This window comes from Malurus melanocephalus, unplaced genomic scaffold (assembly GCF_030028575.1).
Source record: "Malurus melanocephalus ecotype Western Australia unplaced genomic scaffold, MMel_1.1 scaffold_708, whole genome shotgun sequence".
NCBI classification, from domain to species: Eukaryota; Metazoa; Chordata; class Aves; order Passeriformes; family Maluridae; genus Malurus; species Malurus melanocephalus.
In genome coordinates, this window is record NW_026623940.1 from 1 (window position 1) to 16,021 (window position 16,021).

A 16,021-nucleotide genomic window follows, 5' to 3' on the forward strand; every position below is an offset into this window, starting at 1 on the left:
CGGGTGCTGAGGGGGCTGCTGGGGACAGGCAGAGAGCTGGGATGTGGAAAGGTTGTTTCCCGAGTGGCTTCTGTGGAGACAGAGGTCTTGGTGGTGCTGCTGATGGAGGTGGTGGCCGTGGTCTTCTCTGTGGTCTGAGGTGGCACAATATGTGGCACAGTTGACTGTTCATGGGTGAAGGCTGCCAGGAGGAAAGCACAGGTCAGTTGCAAATTGCTGCCATATGGGAAGGTGGGTGATACTGACTCTTCTGTTTTGGAGGCTTGGTGCTGGTTTATGGGCCAGGATGGGAGGCCCAGGTCCCACTGAATTTGGTTGGTTTGTGTTTGATTTCTTTTTCAGTTAATAAATGTGTCCATTAACCTAAATATGTTCCATCCTCATAATTGCTTGCTGGTGATCATTTTGAAGATTGACCTCTAACAATTTGAGTACCAAAACTGAGGCCTTTGAGGGACATGCTGCTTAGGAAAAAATGGTGGAAGCTGGAAGAAGCAGACAGAGCAGGAGGGAGCCTTACCAGAATGTGATGTTCCCAACTGGGTCGAGGAGWGGGGAGAAGCAGGTGAGGATGAGGTGACAGGCAAAGAGCTGGAGCTTGGAAATGTCCTTGTCACTGGAACTCCTTGGCTGGTGGCAGGGCTGGTCTCTCTCGTGACAGAGGTGCTGCTGGGGGAGGTGGCAGGGGTGGCCTCTGTCTGTGTGACGAGGTGATGTACAGGCTGTGTCAATGTTGTTCTTATGTGGGTGACAACTACAGAAAGAAAAGCACAAATTGATTGAGGGTGCATCTGAAGGGTGCCCTCTGACAATTTAGCACTCCCTGCCTTTTTTTGAAACTCCCGAGGAAAGAAGAGCCTCATTGGATGAACCTCCCAGGTATTCCAGACTGGGCAAGAGCATCATAAATGAAACAGTCTCAGACCAAGGGCATCTGTCTACTCCCTTTTACTCACCTTCTGGGTAGTACAGAGTGGTTGCTTCWGTTCCTTCACTCTCTGTGAAGTAAGAATGAATATTAGTAATGGCTGGGAACTGGTAAGATTCCTAGAGGAAGCTGTAGTTGCTTGCACAAGAAGATTCAGATGTATGCATCCCAACAGTACTTGGTGGGAGAGACATGGGTTTGGGAAAGAGTGTACAGCTGCCCTCCCACTACTGTAGACTTCCCAGCACACACTGTCCCAGCCTCTGCTATCAGTTGCTAACCTAAATTCATGTTGCCATGCAGCCTCAGAGGAGACTGTTCTTGTTGGCATATTGAGTGTCAAGGAATTTAAAAAGGTACCTTTTATTTAATATTTATTTTTGGGAGTATTTGTTACAATGGCTAGGGGGAATATATATTCTATGGCGTAGAATGGCATGTGTGTTTCCAAGAACTTGCTTTGAGGATAGAGGGATTTGGTCTAAATTTGGTGGAAGTGTTGGAAGAGAAACATTAGCTTTATGATAGTATTTGGATGTCAGATGCTTGCTCAATTGGCAAGACAAATTTCCATTTTATTCATTCTTATCCATGTCCTTTCATGTCTATGCAATGTTAAGACCACTAGTAAGAATGTTTGTAGTTGTTTTATAAGGAGTGTATTGACATATGTCTTGTGAGTGATGGCTTCACCTGACAGATATCAAAAAGTGATATTTACCTGCTGTTGTTAGTCTAGGCTTGCTGAAAGTTGTGCTCTGAGTTGTGGTTTGAGTAGGTATTGAGGAGGTTGTTGTTTCCTTTTTGGTGGTGGTCTTGAAGGGTGGTGAAGTGACTCTTACTTGTTCTGCCTCTGTTGAAGCAGCAGGTGATGAGGCAACAGCTGATGAAGGAACAGACCTTGGTGTGGTGGCCATGGTTCTTTTCATTGAGGTAGTTATGGAAGGGGTAGTGATGGTTGTAGTCATGTTTGGTGTAGTAAAAATGGATGTTGTATGTTCTTTTGGAGTAAAGGTAAAAAATATAGTGTGAGTAACCAATTAATAGAAACCTTAAAATCAGATAAATTATCAAAATATATCCATATTTTAGAGTTAATTTTTCACATTTATTTTTGTAATATTTTCAGTATGGAATATGTTGTATTCATATTCTCAGAAACTTATCAAATACTTCTGTACTTACATTTGTTTTCTATTGTCTCATGTCTTTGCTCACATTTTGTGTATTTTCCTGTATTAATTGTTTAAATGTAATTTTTTCTAAGAAGTTAGCTTTGTTGTCACTTTGGTGTAAGGCTAAATGAGGCAAAACAAGCCATAGAATCAGAAAGTAATTTATGTTGGCAAAGTCCCCCTCCAGAGAGCAGGACTTTAGAAGCCTAGACAAAGCTGCTACACTGATAAATACCTGTGACTCCGCTTTGGGGCCTGCTTACATTATTGAGTCAACAGATTGTGTGCCCCTGGAATATGACTCCATAAATGAACCCATGGAAAAGAGGCTGAAGCTGGGTTAATAAACCCAACTGGCACTGGGCTGGCTCACTGCTTATAGAACTTCTAATGGTGTTTCTCAAATGAGTCACACAAGTGACTTTTGGTTGAGTTTTTAACCTAATGCCTATATCCTTTATCTTTTCATGCAATTTTGATCTACACTTCTGGACATTTCTGGTTTACAAACTCCTTTCTGGAAGCTTGCTTTGCCTGCTTCATTATTTGGTGTCTAATGCTTTCAAATTGAAGTTGAAATGCACCCCTAGGGGTGGTATCTCAACTATGTATAGAGCTATTGAGTGAATTTACTCTCATCTATTTCAGACAATAACACTAAAAACCTACCAGTTGTTGACTTTATTGTGACAAGAGGTTGTGAGGGTGATGTTCCTGGAACTGTAATTTTTGCAGTTATTGTTTGACTTGTAATCTCAGTTGTTACAGCTGTTGCAGAAGTAGTAGGTACTGGTAGTAGGGTGCTTGTGGTGGAGCTTCTTGTTACTTGAGGCTGCACTGTTGTTACTAAGAGAAAAAGATCAAAATGAAAGGATAAGAAATAGTCCTTGATCATATATTGATAACCTATCTATATAAATTGATTTTTTTTTAAGTAAAAATACTGGTTTTATAGATATTAGCCGTAGCTACTATTAAAACCCATCACCTTTTAGATTCAACCTTTAGGAGCAGTTTTCCATTACTTCCTTTGCTATTATGTGCAGCAAATACATTAAACAGGTATTCTTGGAGATGCTTTATACCTTTTTCCTCACTTTAAAGTGAATTTGGCACAAATACTTATTCATATCAGAAGAAGTGGAATAGTATTTCCAATAGTATCCATAATTTTATTATTCACACAACCCGCAGCATAAAGTTTTCCAACACCATCTGTCTTCAGGGAAATTAATTAAATTTCTTACAAATTTAAGATCAGCATATATAGATTCCTGTAGGGAATAGGGGTTAGGGGAATAGGCTGATATAGTCAGTCATACATTTCCATGAAGACTTTCTTCGGTTGTTGAAGTGTTACATGGCCAGTTACTATTAAGACTGGGATTAAATTTTTGTGGGATCTTTTTTATCATAGGATCGTAGAATGGCCTGAGTTGGCACAGACCATTAAAGATAATCTAGTCCACTCCCTCTGCAGTGAGCAGGGGGATCTTCAACTACATCAAGTTGCTCAAAGGCCTGTCCAGCCTGACATGAATGCTTCCAGGTAAGGGGATTCAACAGCCTCTCTGGGCAACATCTTCCAATGTTTTACCACTCTCATCATAAACAATTTCTTCTTTATATATAGTCTGAATCTACTCTCATCTGGTTTAAAACCATTACCTCTTATCTCATCACAAAAGGCCCTATTGAATGTCTGGCCCCATCTTTCTTATAAACCCCATTCAAGTATTGAAAAGCCACAACAAGGTCTCCCAGGAGCCTTCTCCTCCCCAGGCTGAACCACCCGAGGTCTCAGCCTTTTCTCACTGGAGGGGTGTTCCAGCCCTCTGGTCATTTTTGTGACCTCCTCTGTGTTTCTTGAGCTGAGGATTGCAGAGCTGGAAGTGTGCTCTCATCAGAATAGAGGGGCACAGTGCCCTCCCTTGACCCGCTGGCTACGCAGCTTTTGCTACAGCCCAGGATATTATGGTACCAGGGTCTTTTTCATCATTTCATCTTATGCACRTGAAACTGGTAATGCTGCTATAACACACAGAAAAGGACTTTACTGACYGCACACTTATCAGGACATAGTATTMGTGTGTAAGTCCTAGTTTCATCAACCATGTAAACTAACCTGGTGAAGGTGAAGATGGTTCAGGTGTGGTGGTAACGTTTATTTGTCCTGTTACATAAAGGCAAAACAGGTTAAGTTTGTAAATAAAAGCATATTAAAATATTCCAAATAAGGAAATTCTCAGACTGGATTCCAGGAATTGTGTTAATTACTGAGGTATTCCTGAAAGCGTTTAATGTTGCATATTTCAGTAAAATTCACATCAAAGGACTTGAATACAAAAAATCAATACATCTCAATAAGGAACACTAGTACGTTGCTGTCTTCCTTATGACAACTCAGTTTTCGGGGATGACGGAACATGGTTTTGTATGTAAAGGAGATAACTAGCTGAGATCCTGGTTACAAAAATTAGAATTTTGTAATATAAGAAAAATAATTTTAAGGTTTTTTTACATCTGCATGAAAATCCAAACTGTGCAGCTAGAGTCTATCCAAAACATTACAAGATAGATTTTCATAGAAATAAACCATATGGGAACCTTAATTAAAAAAAAATCTCTAAAGAGGTATTTACTAAGTCCAGTAGCTAAATATAATCATCTTCTACAGGTTTTCTTTTCCTGTGAAATGTGTTGAATACCTCTGAGACTCACACACTAATACACATAGGAAGACCCACCTTTTGAGAAGCACTCACATTTACAATGAACATAACTTCTCATGTTGTTGACTAAAACCAATCAGGTTCATCCAGCCTCTGTATTATAGCATTGTCTACCATCCTACTTTTAATTTTTTTTTATTCCTTTAWTTTATAAGCAGTGTAGAGTAATGGGATTATTTTAAAGGATGTTATGTTTAGATGAACACTCATTTATAGAGAGGTACTAGAAAAATATCTTCTGTGAGTCTATGCAAATGCTGGATTATGGTTTTCGAGTTACTGTAGAGAAAGAAATGCTGCTTACCACATGGCATGCACCTCTCCTCCTCATGGTCAAAGTATTCATCATGAGAGCAGTTGTAACAACCTGAAGAAAGGGGAAGAGAAGTTTGTTTTRCATTTCTCAGAGCAAGACATTTAATTTACACTATTTATAATTGAATATATTGTATTTCTATTGTTAAAAAATAGTATCAATTGCAACATCATCTATTCAGGTATTTCTAACATCATCCTCAGAAGGAGGGTATGTCTATGTAGGAATTTGTTTGTTTTCTCCACCTATATCCATTTGTCTAATAAAAATATTAATTGTTTTCTCCACATTTCCTTTCCTAAATACAGTGTATTCTTTTGATTTGGTGCAAGTCAGAATTTTCTCTTCCAGGTAGGCTGAGCTTGATATAAAGCYAAATGTAGTGCAGTTACTGAGTTGATTGTGTATTTAAAACACTAGTAAGGGAAAGCAAAACTTCTTCAAAAATAGCATGAGATTACAGTTATTTAACYGTGGTGTAACTGATTTAAAAAAAAAAAAACCACAAACCCAGCATTGAAAATAATTATGTTACTGTTTCCTGATTTACAGTAGTATAGGTTTTTACCTTCAATGTTGACATATTTGTAGTTTTGATTTGGGCAGTTACAAGGCCTATAATGCCAGGTRCATTTGTCGTTGCTGTGGCCATGGGAAAAAGCATCATCAATTCCTGTTCTTTTATGAGAATTGTAGTACTCACAGTAGACAGCTAAAAAAAGGAAAAACAAGAGGTAAGTCAGACTTGTATTTTCAAATTAATGGCACGGTATTTTAAAAGTAATGGATGGAGAACAAAATTAACAGCTGGAATAAAAAAAAAAAACCTTCACTAAAGTGATTAGTTTTTGATGTAAATTTGTATTTTAATTCAGGGAAGTCAATTTCTTTTTTTTGCAAATGCAGTATGCAGGCATTTCCACAATTTTCAGTACACAATATATTGAAATGTGGAAACAAAGCCATCAAAGACGACAACTCTAACATTGATTTCAAGCACATTCATCCTCTTTTTTCCCCCCTATGTAGTGTTGTGAAACACTTTGATGTCTTTTTCCTGTTTTACAGTATTCCAGACAACACTGCTGTCTTCATTCCCTTGACMTCAAACAGAAGGTGATTTTATCATAGCTACAATGAAACATTTTTTTTACAATTTCATACTTTTTCTGCTGGCAAACTGACAGTGCACTATACAGTAATAGCAGAAGAACCAGCTTTTTGTAACTGCATTACTTTCTCTTGCATTACTCCATGGTAAAAAGAGTTAAACTATTTTGAGTAATTTRGCAGAAATGAAAAGTACAGATTTCAAAACCCAGCTGACTGAAGTCAACTACTTGCCACAGAGGAAATGCAGCCCTAGAGGTGGTTGTTAGTAAGTTACCTGTGTTACCATATGAAAATACTGGCTATAATCATCTCTTAAACCTATTTAAGGAGAGCTTACAGAAACGTACGACAGAACTCAGGGGTCCTCCAGTCAATGCAGATGCCTTTTTCCAGGCATGCCATGGCATAGACTGCAATGGCATCACACATGCATTCACAGTCCCCTCCAATGTCACACCCACAGGAGTCTCGAACACAGGCCTCATAGTAGGGCACACGATTCACCTGAATTGCAAAAGGAAGGGATTCATTTCCCAATATTATTTTGTGCCTATTATACTCTATATACACACATAATGGCTGCAGCATTATCCACATTTCTCACTGGTTTTCACTACCAATGCACTGATCAATATCACACATCACCAACAAACTGATTYGTTTCTGATTCTTAAGTCTTAATTTGTTTTTCACTCTTGTAGTTTTTACTAATCAGTTAATGCCATACTCAGCTTCTGTATTTACAAAAAGGCTGGTGAAGTGCAAATAAAAAAAAAGATTAAAATTAACATCAATGTGAGCCATATAAAATTTAAAATGTATTTTATTGAAACCATTTTGGCTAACAATCACCTGTTGGAGTGTGAGCATTTGGAAGAATACAGATTGTGCCTATAAATAAAAAGAAGAGCAAATAAACTCTTACCTTATTGTGACAGGCAGAAAAAACGTGGCTGTTGATAACAGAACATGTCTTTTCTGCCCATGCTTTACGATAAGGGTTCTTGCTACATGGGTCCACTACAAAGTACACGTCCCCACAGAGAGGATTCTCTTTCCAAGAGTTGACAAATTCCAACTCGTTTGATGCCACGTACTTGCTTCGAGTTTCAAAGTCATCCTTCATGTTGCCATTATAGTTCCCACACAAACCACAGATAGTTTCCTAGATTGAATAAAAGCAYCAATATCAGTTCAGCAAGTCACAATTCTCACCTTCCCTCTTCATTACTGATAGTTTCCTGTACTTTAGGAGTGAATGTAATCTACAAATACTCTCTCCTACAATCTTAGCAACTTGTGCATGGGTTTCTCCTCTGRACTGTAAACTGTCATCATTCAGAGATTAAATTCAACCATGCAGTTGCATAAAATGCAAATATTTAGCTCAAAAATTGCCTGAATGAGGTACAGAAATCACTTAAAATACAGTCACTTGTGAAAATCTCTACTGTTTTGAAGATAATGATGAAAATGAATTGCTAACAGCATTTCTGAGAAACCTTTGCCATCACGGAGGTTCAAGGCAACTGTGATCAAATGTGCAGTTCAATCTGGATGGAAGGACAATTTAAGGAAATTATTTTGCAATACCTGTGTTTCTCTGGAGATCTTGATGAAGAAGTTCATRTGCTTATTCCAAATAAGGGTCATGTTGTATTTTCCTGGGATAATGATATCAAACATCAGGTGAAGGGCGTTCTTTTTCACTTTGTATCGTACACCAGGATTTTCCCCAGAAATAGTGAAGGTTTCATCTCTTAGTATGATTGTTAAATTCTGGAAGAAAATGGATCTGGTAATTACAACTTATAAAGTAWTTTCCTTGCTGAAGTTCAGATTCTGTGATACTACAGCAGGAAATCTTTTGATTGAGAAATTCACTGYGGAGTAAACTTCAAACATTCCCTGGCTTCTACATAGACAAGAGTCTTGGAGAGACAACATAAGAATTAAAAAACACTAAACAAACAAGTATTGAATTTCCTACTAAAACCAAGTTCTAGGTTTAACATATAATTTCACTTAGAAGACATCTCTTCTAAGACACAGCTAATGCTTCCAAAAATGAAGAAAACCTGGTCTTAAAATCTACAMAGCTCCATAATGGCAGAAGGAAGAGCTTACCCCAAGGTAAATGCTGATGGATCTGGAGCAYGTAACTCCTGATTTCCCACAGATGACATTCTCAGTAACAATTTTGAAAGAGGAAACGGGTCTATTAACACTGCAGCCATCCTGAAAAAATCCAAAACAAACCACAAGAAGCACAAAACCCCAACAGACTGTGTCTGAAGTCTTTCAATTTAAAACATAAAAGCATAAGAAAGTAAGGAATGCTTAAAAATTACTTATTCTGCCTGTTTTAGAAGGTGATGACCTCTGCTTTGCTTGTCAAACTGATATAGCTTCCTTAAAAGATAGTGTTGTCTGGTACAGAATACATACATATCAATGACTATTTCAATATATTTTTAAAAAACTGTAAAATATGTTATAATTGCATTAAGAAGATGTTTTTAGAAGCAAAATATTTTCATTCTAAGTATTGAAATAAGCATAATACCTAGAAACTCAGTAAGCAGTTATAAAAATTCAAAGTRCTGTACTGTTTATTGATGCATCCCAGCTTATTTTCATTGGTTATTTAAATCAAGCTATTTCTTGGTGCTGTGATACTGCTGAAATAATCAGGAGGAAGCAGGTTACCATAGCCAATATGTATTCACAGTTGCCATCAAACACAAAACGCTGTCCATCAAACGTGGTGATGTGGCCTTCTCCATACAGATTGCAGGTGGAGGAGCACCTTGTTTTCTGAACACATTTCCATTTGCCTTTCGTGCAAGTGCTGGGAGTGAGAAGAGAAACCACACTCAGATTTCAAAAAATGCTACATTTTGTGCTTCTTTTCATATACATCTGTTTTTATCAATAACTTGTTCAATTAATTGACTTATGTACACCAAGACCAAGTTACAGTTAATATAAGAACCATAATTAAAATTTATGGACTGCCTAAAAAGTGAATTCATAATAAAGAGGAAATCTTAAATAATTTTTGTGCTTTTTTCATGAAASAAACAGTATATAAAACCCATTTATTTTTGTTCTTAATGAGATCAGAAGTCACTGCTATGTGCCGTTTGGGGGATGGTAGTGTTTTTTTAATACTAGATTAGTAACTGGAAAGGGATCAAAATTTTGAGAATGCTGCTGAAGAAATGGCAATTTTCTTTGGGGGTTTGCTTTTATCTATAGAATGAAGAAAGACTGTGCCCTCATCTTTATTTAAGCAGAGTTGTCAATAATACTTGACTTTATTTAATTTGCAGTCACAGGCCCTACTGGATGCCTTTCTTCCTGAATRTACATAAGACAGAAATTATCCCTGAAGCAGGTACAAGAACTATTATCTATACATATATTGTCAAGTATTAAGCTTCTCTCTGTGTTAATCTCTTGGTATTTCTTCCTTACAGCTGTTGCCATTTCCTACTTCCTGTCAGTTAAATACTTTTTTTTATGTGGTTGCACACTTCAGTGAAACAGAGGATCTGCAATGAAAAACCCTGTGATTCTTACCAGATCTCACATTCAGTCTGGATTTGTTCACCTCTTCCATAAGCAAGACCACCATATTCACATGGACACTCCTCAGCTGGCACACACTTGCCATCAAGATTTTCATAGAGGCCATCAGCACAGACACAGCCTGATTCACACTTAGTGGGTATCTGGGAAAGGTCAGCAGATTGCAAAAACATTGCAAAAAAGAATGTGAGATRCATTTTATCCTGTTTGTGAACGGTGTCAAGAGTGAACCTGTGCTAAGTTCTGTTATTGCTTGATTTTAGTTTTGTGATGTTCCCTGTACTAAAATGCTGCCAACTGGAATAGTTTCATTGAAGTTTTMACATATACTTGCAGTGTGAGATATCAAACATACCGGAAGACTCTGAAAAATCTATCTTCCACCACTACCACTTTTTCTTTCAGAAAGWGTACTACAGAATATTCTTCATATCAAGGAAGTTTATTACAATTCTTCTAATTASTTTGTTTCCTTAATATAAGAAAAACCTATCAGAACAGCCCAGATATTCATCTAGCCCAGATCTTCTAYATTCTGTGACTGACAGAGACAGAGTTGAGAAAAAATAGAACAGGAAGCATAAATGCCACATTTTCATTGACATGCAGTTTATGGAGTACCTGAGCCAGATGTGAAAGCAATGTGGTTAAGAATCCTTAATGTTTTTTTATTCTATTACTTTAATAGAATTTAATTCATTAATTCATGCAATTAATTTCTTTAATCAGTTCTTACATGTAGGTACAATTGTTGTGTCTACAGTTTGTGGAAAGAAGCCTGATATTTAACTGTATCATGTTAGATAAAATAATTCCTTTAATTTCACTAGAAGGAATGTAATCTRGATCTAAGCAACAACTAGAACATTCTAGTTGTCTCTCAAAAGRATAAAAATTCCAGAGCTGTGAAACTCACACATTCAATTCCAGTAGCCAGCATTTGACAGGTAGGGGCACATGCAGCTCCATACTTGTTTTCTAAACTGTCAGAACATGATATGTATTTCTTAGGAGCTTTGCAGCTTTCTAGGAAAAAGGAAGAAAAATGGACATTGAAGAGAAATTAACACAGAAGAGAACAGTGAAATAGTAATTTTACAACCCAGGAAAAAAAAAAATGTTTCTAAGTAAACAATCTCAGAGCCATACCTGCTGGATTTTGAGGTTTGCCTGTGCAACTTAGCCTCCCATTAACACAGTARCTAGGGAGAAAAGAAAAAACAATGAAAATCTTTTCTAAGAAACAAATTTTGTTTTTTTGCGAAGTTCTTTTATTAGAAATGCTTCACTCTGTTACTACCTCCTTCCCACCCTCTAAAGTGGAATATGAGTCAACTTGTCTATTTATTTATTGTATTACAGAGTAACATCAGTTTGCATAGTGAATAGTAGGCTATCATCACTGTTATCACTATCACAATTGTCACTATGAGGATGGTCTATCAAGTAATTCCAGAAGTTTCTATATAGCTGTCTAAGTGCTGTTGACAAAATCTTCTAGTAGGAATAATAACATCTTAGCTACTGTTTTCTGTTTTTCTCTCTAACATTTCCAAGCTTAAGGTAAGTCAAATGCTTTCTTTTCATTTAAGAATATCTCTAGTTTAGAAAAAGGCAAAAACGATGTCTTGAAAAATAAACTTATGCTGTTAAAGGAGACTATACTGGTTTGGGCAGGAATGGAGTTAATTTTGTTTGTAGCAGCTCAGTAGTGTTATCTTTGTGACCAAAACAGTGTTGATAACACACTGTTATTTCAGCTGTTGCTGAATAGAGTCCCAGCATTCTCTATTCATCATGTTGTCCTGCCAGGGAGGAGGCTGAGAGTGTGAAAGCTGGGAGGGGACACAACCAGGGGACACAGCCAGGGGACACAGCTGACCCCACTGACCAGAGAGAGATTCCGTACTACACTACATCAAGCTCAGCAGTAGTAGCTCAGGCAAAGAAGGAAGAAGGAGGGAAGTTCACAGTTACAGAACTCGTCTTCCCAACAAACCATTTTGCATGGCAAATTCATGCTTTCCTGGAAATGTCTGAATGGCTGCCTGCTGCTGGGAAGTTATGAATCAACTCCTTAGCTTTGACTATGCTTTGACTATGACTATGCATATTTGATATGCTGCTTCACTTATGAAAAAGCTTTTTGCTTATTATTAATAAAGAAATTTAGTAAACTGTCTATATCTCTACACGTAAGTTTTGTTGCTGTTGTCCTAATTCACTTTCACATCCATCTGGAGTGAGTGGCTGCATGGTGCTTACCTCCTTACTGCAGTTAACCCTTGACAGACACATGAAGACCCCTCAACCAGAATTTTCAGTCTGTTAACCTTTAAACTTGACACACTTACCAGGTGATCCCCCCAGTTATTGTTGACTGGTCAGGCAGGATGTACTTTCTATCTTCCAAGTAGCARGGACAATGAGATTTACGAACACACTCATTTTTGTGGTTCAGGTACAGTCCTTTAGGACACTGGCAGCCTTCRATAGGAATATCAGTTGGATGGCATTCCAGGGCTCGGTTGGATAGTGACAAGCATGTCCTGTCACATGCCTGAGTGTTGTAACTGAATGTTTGATTGCCAGTGCAAGTAATGGCTATAAAACAAGACAAGAGTGTATGTTAGATTTCATTTACTGGTCCTCTTCCTTGTGAAAGACAATGTCCTTGTGCTTATAATGTACTTCTTATTTTGGGTCAACAGCTTCAATGCTTAATGCTTCCTGTTGCTTCTCTTCCTGTGGATGTGCAGCTCCAGCAAAACATTAGGCAGACCAAGACTTAAACCAAACTATGCAGCTGTTTGGAAGTTCCATGCAGGTAAAATACCTTACTGCTTCTTTGTTTATCTTGGAATTCAATAATGCAAAGGGAATCTTAGCAGAAATATCAACATCAATTTTTGAGTCAATTTAACTGTGAAACCTGTGCCTATAACTGAATTGCAAAGTAATAAAATCTGCAGTCAGTTTTACCTAAATCTTTCTCCTTTTATATATGTAACTTTATGTTTATATGTATAGCTTTATTTTCCTGTCTATTCCATAACTTAATTATTAAGTCCTGGAAGCATCCCCMTGCTTACCTTAAAGCTTATGAATAATGTTTTTCATATAATCTTGAAATTACAATCCTGTTCTGACAGGCATTAGAAGGGTATCCAACAGCTGGGTATTTGTTACCCAGTTTGTGCTCGTCTTTCTGATCCCTGTTTTTCTCATTATTCATTTGATGGCAGACCAGTAAGAGTTGGTCCAATTACTTACTGCAATTGTCCATGCTGCTTCTCCAGTTCTCAAGGATTAAACCCATGGAACTGCATGCTCGTGCATATGATCCCAGAGCAGAACAAATATAAGGAAAGGTCTCTTCATAATTACAGGCTTGGTAGACACATCTCTGAAACCCAACACATGGAGAGTACTTTGTTACTGGGTAGTACACATTTGGAAGTGCTAAACCCTAAAGGTATTTGAGAAAATGTGTGGATGTGGCATATAGGGACATGATTTAGTGGTGGATTTGGCATTGTTATATTTATGGTTAGACTAGATCTCCAAGATCTTTTCCAACCAATATGCTGAACTGCAGAACTAAGTCATACAAGGTACATATTATTGTATAACTTAAACTGATGGAAATTATCTGAAGTAATTGCCTTGCTGATGTAAATAAAATATACTTAGTACTTAAGAAATGCCTTTGCTTATTCAATGCTTCTCATTTTTAATTTTCAAAATATTTTGTGTAGATTGGCAAATGAACTCAATTACGCCCATGGTAAGGTCAGTACTTTGCAAAGTTAAAGTTGTTGTCATGGACAACTGCAGCATGAGGAAAAATGCTTTCTGATTCACAGGGATGGGACTGATACCTGTGATCAAACAGACTTTTCTTGTGGTGGAGACATAATTTTCAAAACTACACCTGTTCCTAAGCTTCTCAGCATTGCTGATTCAATGTGTGGGACACTGTATATGAGTCCAATCTGGTTTATATCTGGACTCTGTGCAACATCCATCATAATTTCCTACCTTGTAGAAAGGAAYAGGGTTCACCACAGCATGGCATTTCTCAAACACTGTACCCTTCTTGGTCAGAATGGAGCAATGAGTCTCAGCAGATATTTCTAATGAAAGTAAATAATAAATATTAAAAAGGGAAAGTTAGGGGAAAGAAATTGAAAAATAATTTTAAAAATATTTGATATTTTAGATAAACTTTTGGCAATCATGCGCTGAACAATAGGACAACTTCTTAGCTTGTTGGTTTTCAGACTCTATTCTAGTACAAGCAGCTCAGTAGAGCTTTCTTTTGTCTTTTGAGCTTTTTTTTTAAGACCAATATCAACAGAGACTTGGGAAAACTAAACCTGGGTTTCACAGTACTGCTGAGCAAGCCTAGGACAATCATGGACTTTGCAGTTTCACTAGACAGATCACCAAATCCCTCTCATTCATATCTCACCCCCAGATCTCCAAAATGATATCTGATAAACTTTCACTTGATATGTATTCTAGAAATCAGAAATGTTTTGACAGAATTTGTGMTGTTCAATCCTCTCAGTCTGCTTCTGTCCAACTCTCTCATTTCCCTGGTATGGGCTTATGGAAATGTCAGCCAAAGCYTGCTGGAAAGATCAGTTACAACAGGATCATCTACTTACTGTTTAGCTGGCTCAAAGCACAAGGGTCAGTCTCTCTCTCTAAAGCAGGATGGCAATTTCCTGCCCTCCAGGAATCTACAAACAGGGAGGCTGTCCCTTCAGTGATATCCATGCTTGTCATGAAGTCATCTGTAGTGTCTCCATTGTAATTGCCACACAAACCTGATAACATCAGAAATGCAAGAGATGGCTGAAAATTAAAGAATGTGCACACAGTGGCCTATGTTTCATTCTGATAATGAGAAAATAGATTCAAAAGCTCTATCTACATGGAGTGTTAATGAATACTCAGGTCAAGTAGCCAGAGAATCTTGATTATGTACACATTTAATCAATGAGCCTCTGCCTCCTGAAGCTGARTGTYGACTTCTATTCAATGACAAATYCRTAAAGAAGCTTTTGTYTTSTTTTTAGAAAAAAAGTGGGTTWAAATTATTTAAAAGAGAAAGACCATGAAACACTTCTGCAGTTGCATGTTTTCTTATGTATATTAAATGCATAGTGACAAAGAACATGCACTTAGGCTTTTGTAAAAGCTAAAGCCTCTCTGTAATTCCCCATAACCAGAATGCAAAACATGCCTGCATGGCTAATTTTGCTGTGCAATAAACACAAATATCTCCATCTGGTGCTTACCAGCTGAGAGGCTTTTAAATTCTTAGGCTCATTGTGTTTACAGTGGTCATACACTACAKTCAAAGAGCTGTGCTCCAAGATGCAGAGACCACCCAGACTTGTTTGTTGCTCCTTCATTGTGTAGTAAAGCATGTAGTGAAAAAGGCACACATAAAACATGTACAGAACAGCATTGTATTATGCATGAAAAATGTGACCCATCTCATTTCTTTGATTTGTTTTAAAGCTATTGGCTCAAACAAATTCAGTTTTCTAATGCATGTTTTTTTTTTTCTTTGAATCTGGAGAAGAAAATTAATTTCCTAAAAGATGAATACAAAGTTTACAAAATTACACTCCCCACATTTTTTCCTTTGCATGGGGACTTGTTCACTTACCTAATGTTCTGCCTTTGAATTGTGATCCAACTTTCACATAGGCCTGAAACACAGGTGATGTTTGAACTGCAAGTTCCAGCCCGAAGTTTGTATGCATTTGAACGTACATGGAGGACTGTCTGAAAACAGTGATGTCTCCTGAAGGAACAAGCAGGTTTAAAAATAGAGACGTTGGTGATACTGCAAGGTAACGATTTTAACGCATATATAAGTGTTCTAGCACTCTGTCTACARCTCTTCTCCCACACACAACTCTCCACAGAGGAGCAGATGCAGCAGGAAAGACTTTAACCTTCCTCTAAAACCCCYGGCATTACTAACTGAAAGACTGTGRAAGATGCTGGGTTGTGTAAAATAGACATTWAATTTAATTTGGATATAATTTATATTCCTTTTTTTTACCTGATCTGTAAGGTAGCCGCTTAAGTTCATCATCATCAGTAAGGAGATCATTCTGAGAAATCACAATTTTGTCCT

The 16,021-nt window shown here is 37.5% G+C and overlaps 1 protein-coding gene across 1 annotated transcript in view; it reads right to left on the reverse strand.

Annotated features, from left to right (window-relative positions):
- Positions 1–80: 80 nt before the first annotated feature.
- MUC6 (mucin 6, oligomeric mucus/gel-forming) overlaps positions 81–16,021 on the reverse strand; it is a gene marked incomplete at its 3' end in the record, with an annotated part of 31,300 nt that continues 15,359 nt past the window's right edge. Inside the window, exons 12-32 of the mRNA XM_057384413.1 lie at positions 15,947–16,019; positions 15,545–15,682; positions 14,532–14,693; positions 13,900–13,994; positions 13,132–13,264; positions 12,213–12,462; positions 11,008–11,060; positions 10,775–10,884; positions 9,850–10,001; positions 8,974–9,115; positions 8,392–8,502; positions 7,858–8,043; positions 7,190–7,429; positions 6,612–6,768; positions 5,720–5,863; positions 5,140–5,202; positions 4,229–4,276; positions 2,773–2,949; positions 957–998; positions 521–754; positions 81–181 (exon numbers count right to left, since the gene is read on the reverse strand). Of these exons, the coding sequence (XP_057240396.1) occupies positions 81–181; positions 521–754; positions 957–998; positions 2,773–2,949; positions 4,229–4,276; positions 5,140–5,202; positions 5,720–5,863; positions 6,612–6,768; positions 7,190–7,429; positions 7,858–8,043; positions 8,392–8,502; positions 8,974–9,115; positions 9,850–10,001; positions 10,775–10,884; positions 11,008–11,060; positions 12,213–12,462; positions 13,132–13,264; positions 13,900–13,994; positions 14,532–14,693; positions 15,545–15,682; positions 15,947–16,019 (2,811 nt within the window). The remainder of the gene's footprint in view (positions 182–520; positions 755–956; positions 999–2,772; positions 2,950–4,228; positions 4,277–5,139; positions 5,203–5,719; positions 5,864–6,611; positions 6,769–7,189; positions 7,430–7,857; positions 8,044–8,391; positions 8,503–8,973; positions 9,116–9,849; positions 10,002–10,774; positions 10,885–11,007; positions 11,061–12,212; positions 12,463–13,131; positions 13,265–13,899; positions 13,995–14,531; positions 14,694–15,544; positions 15,683–15,946; positions 16,020–16,021) is intronic.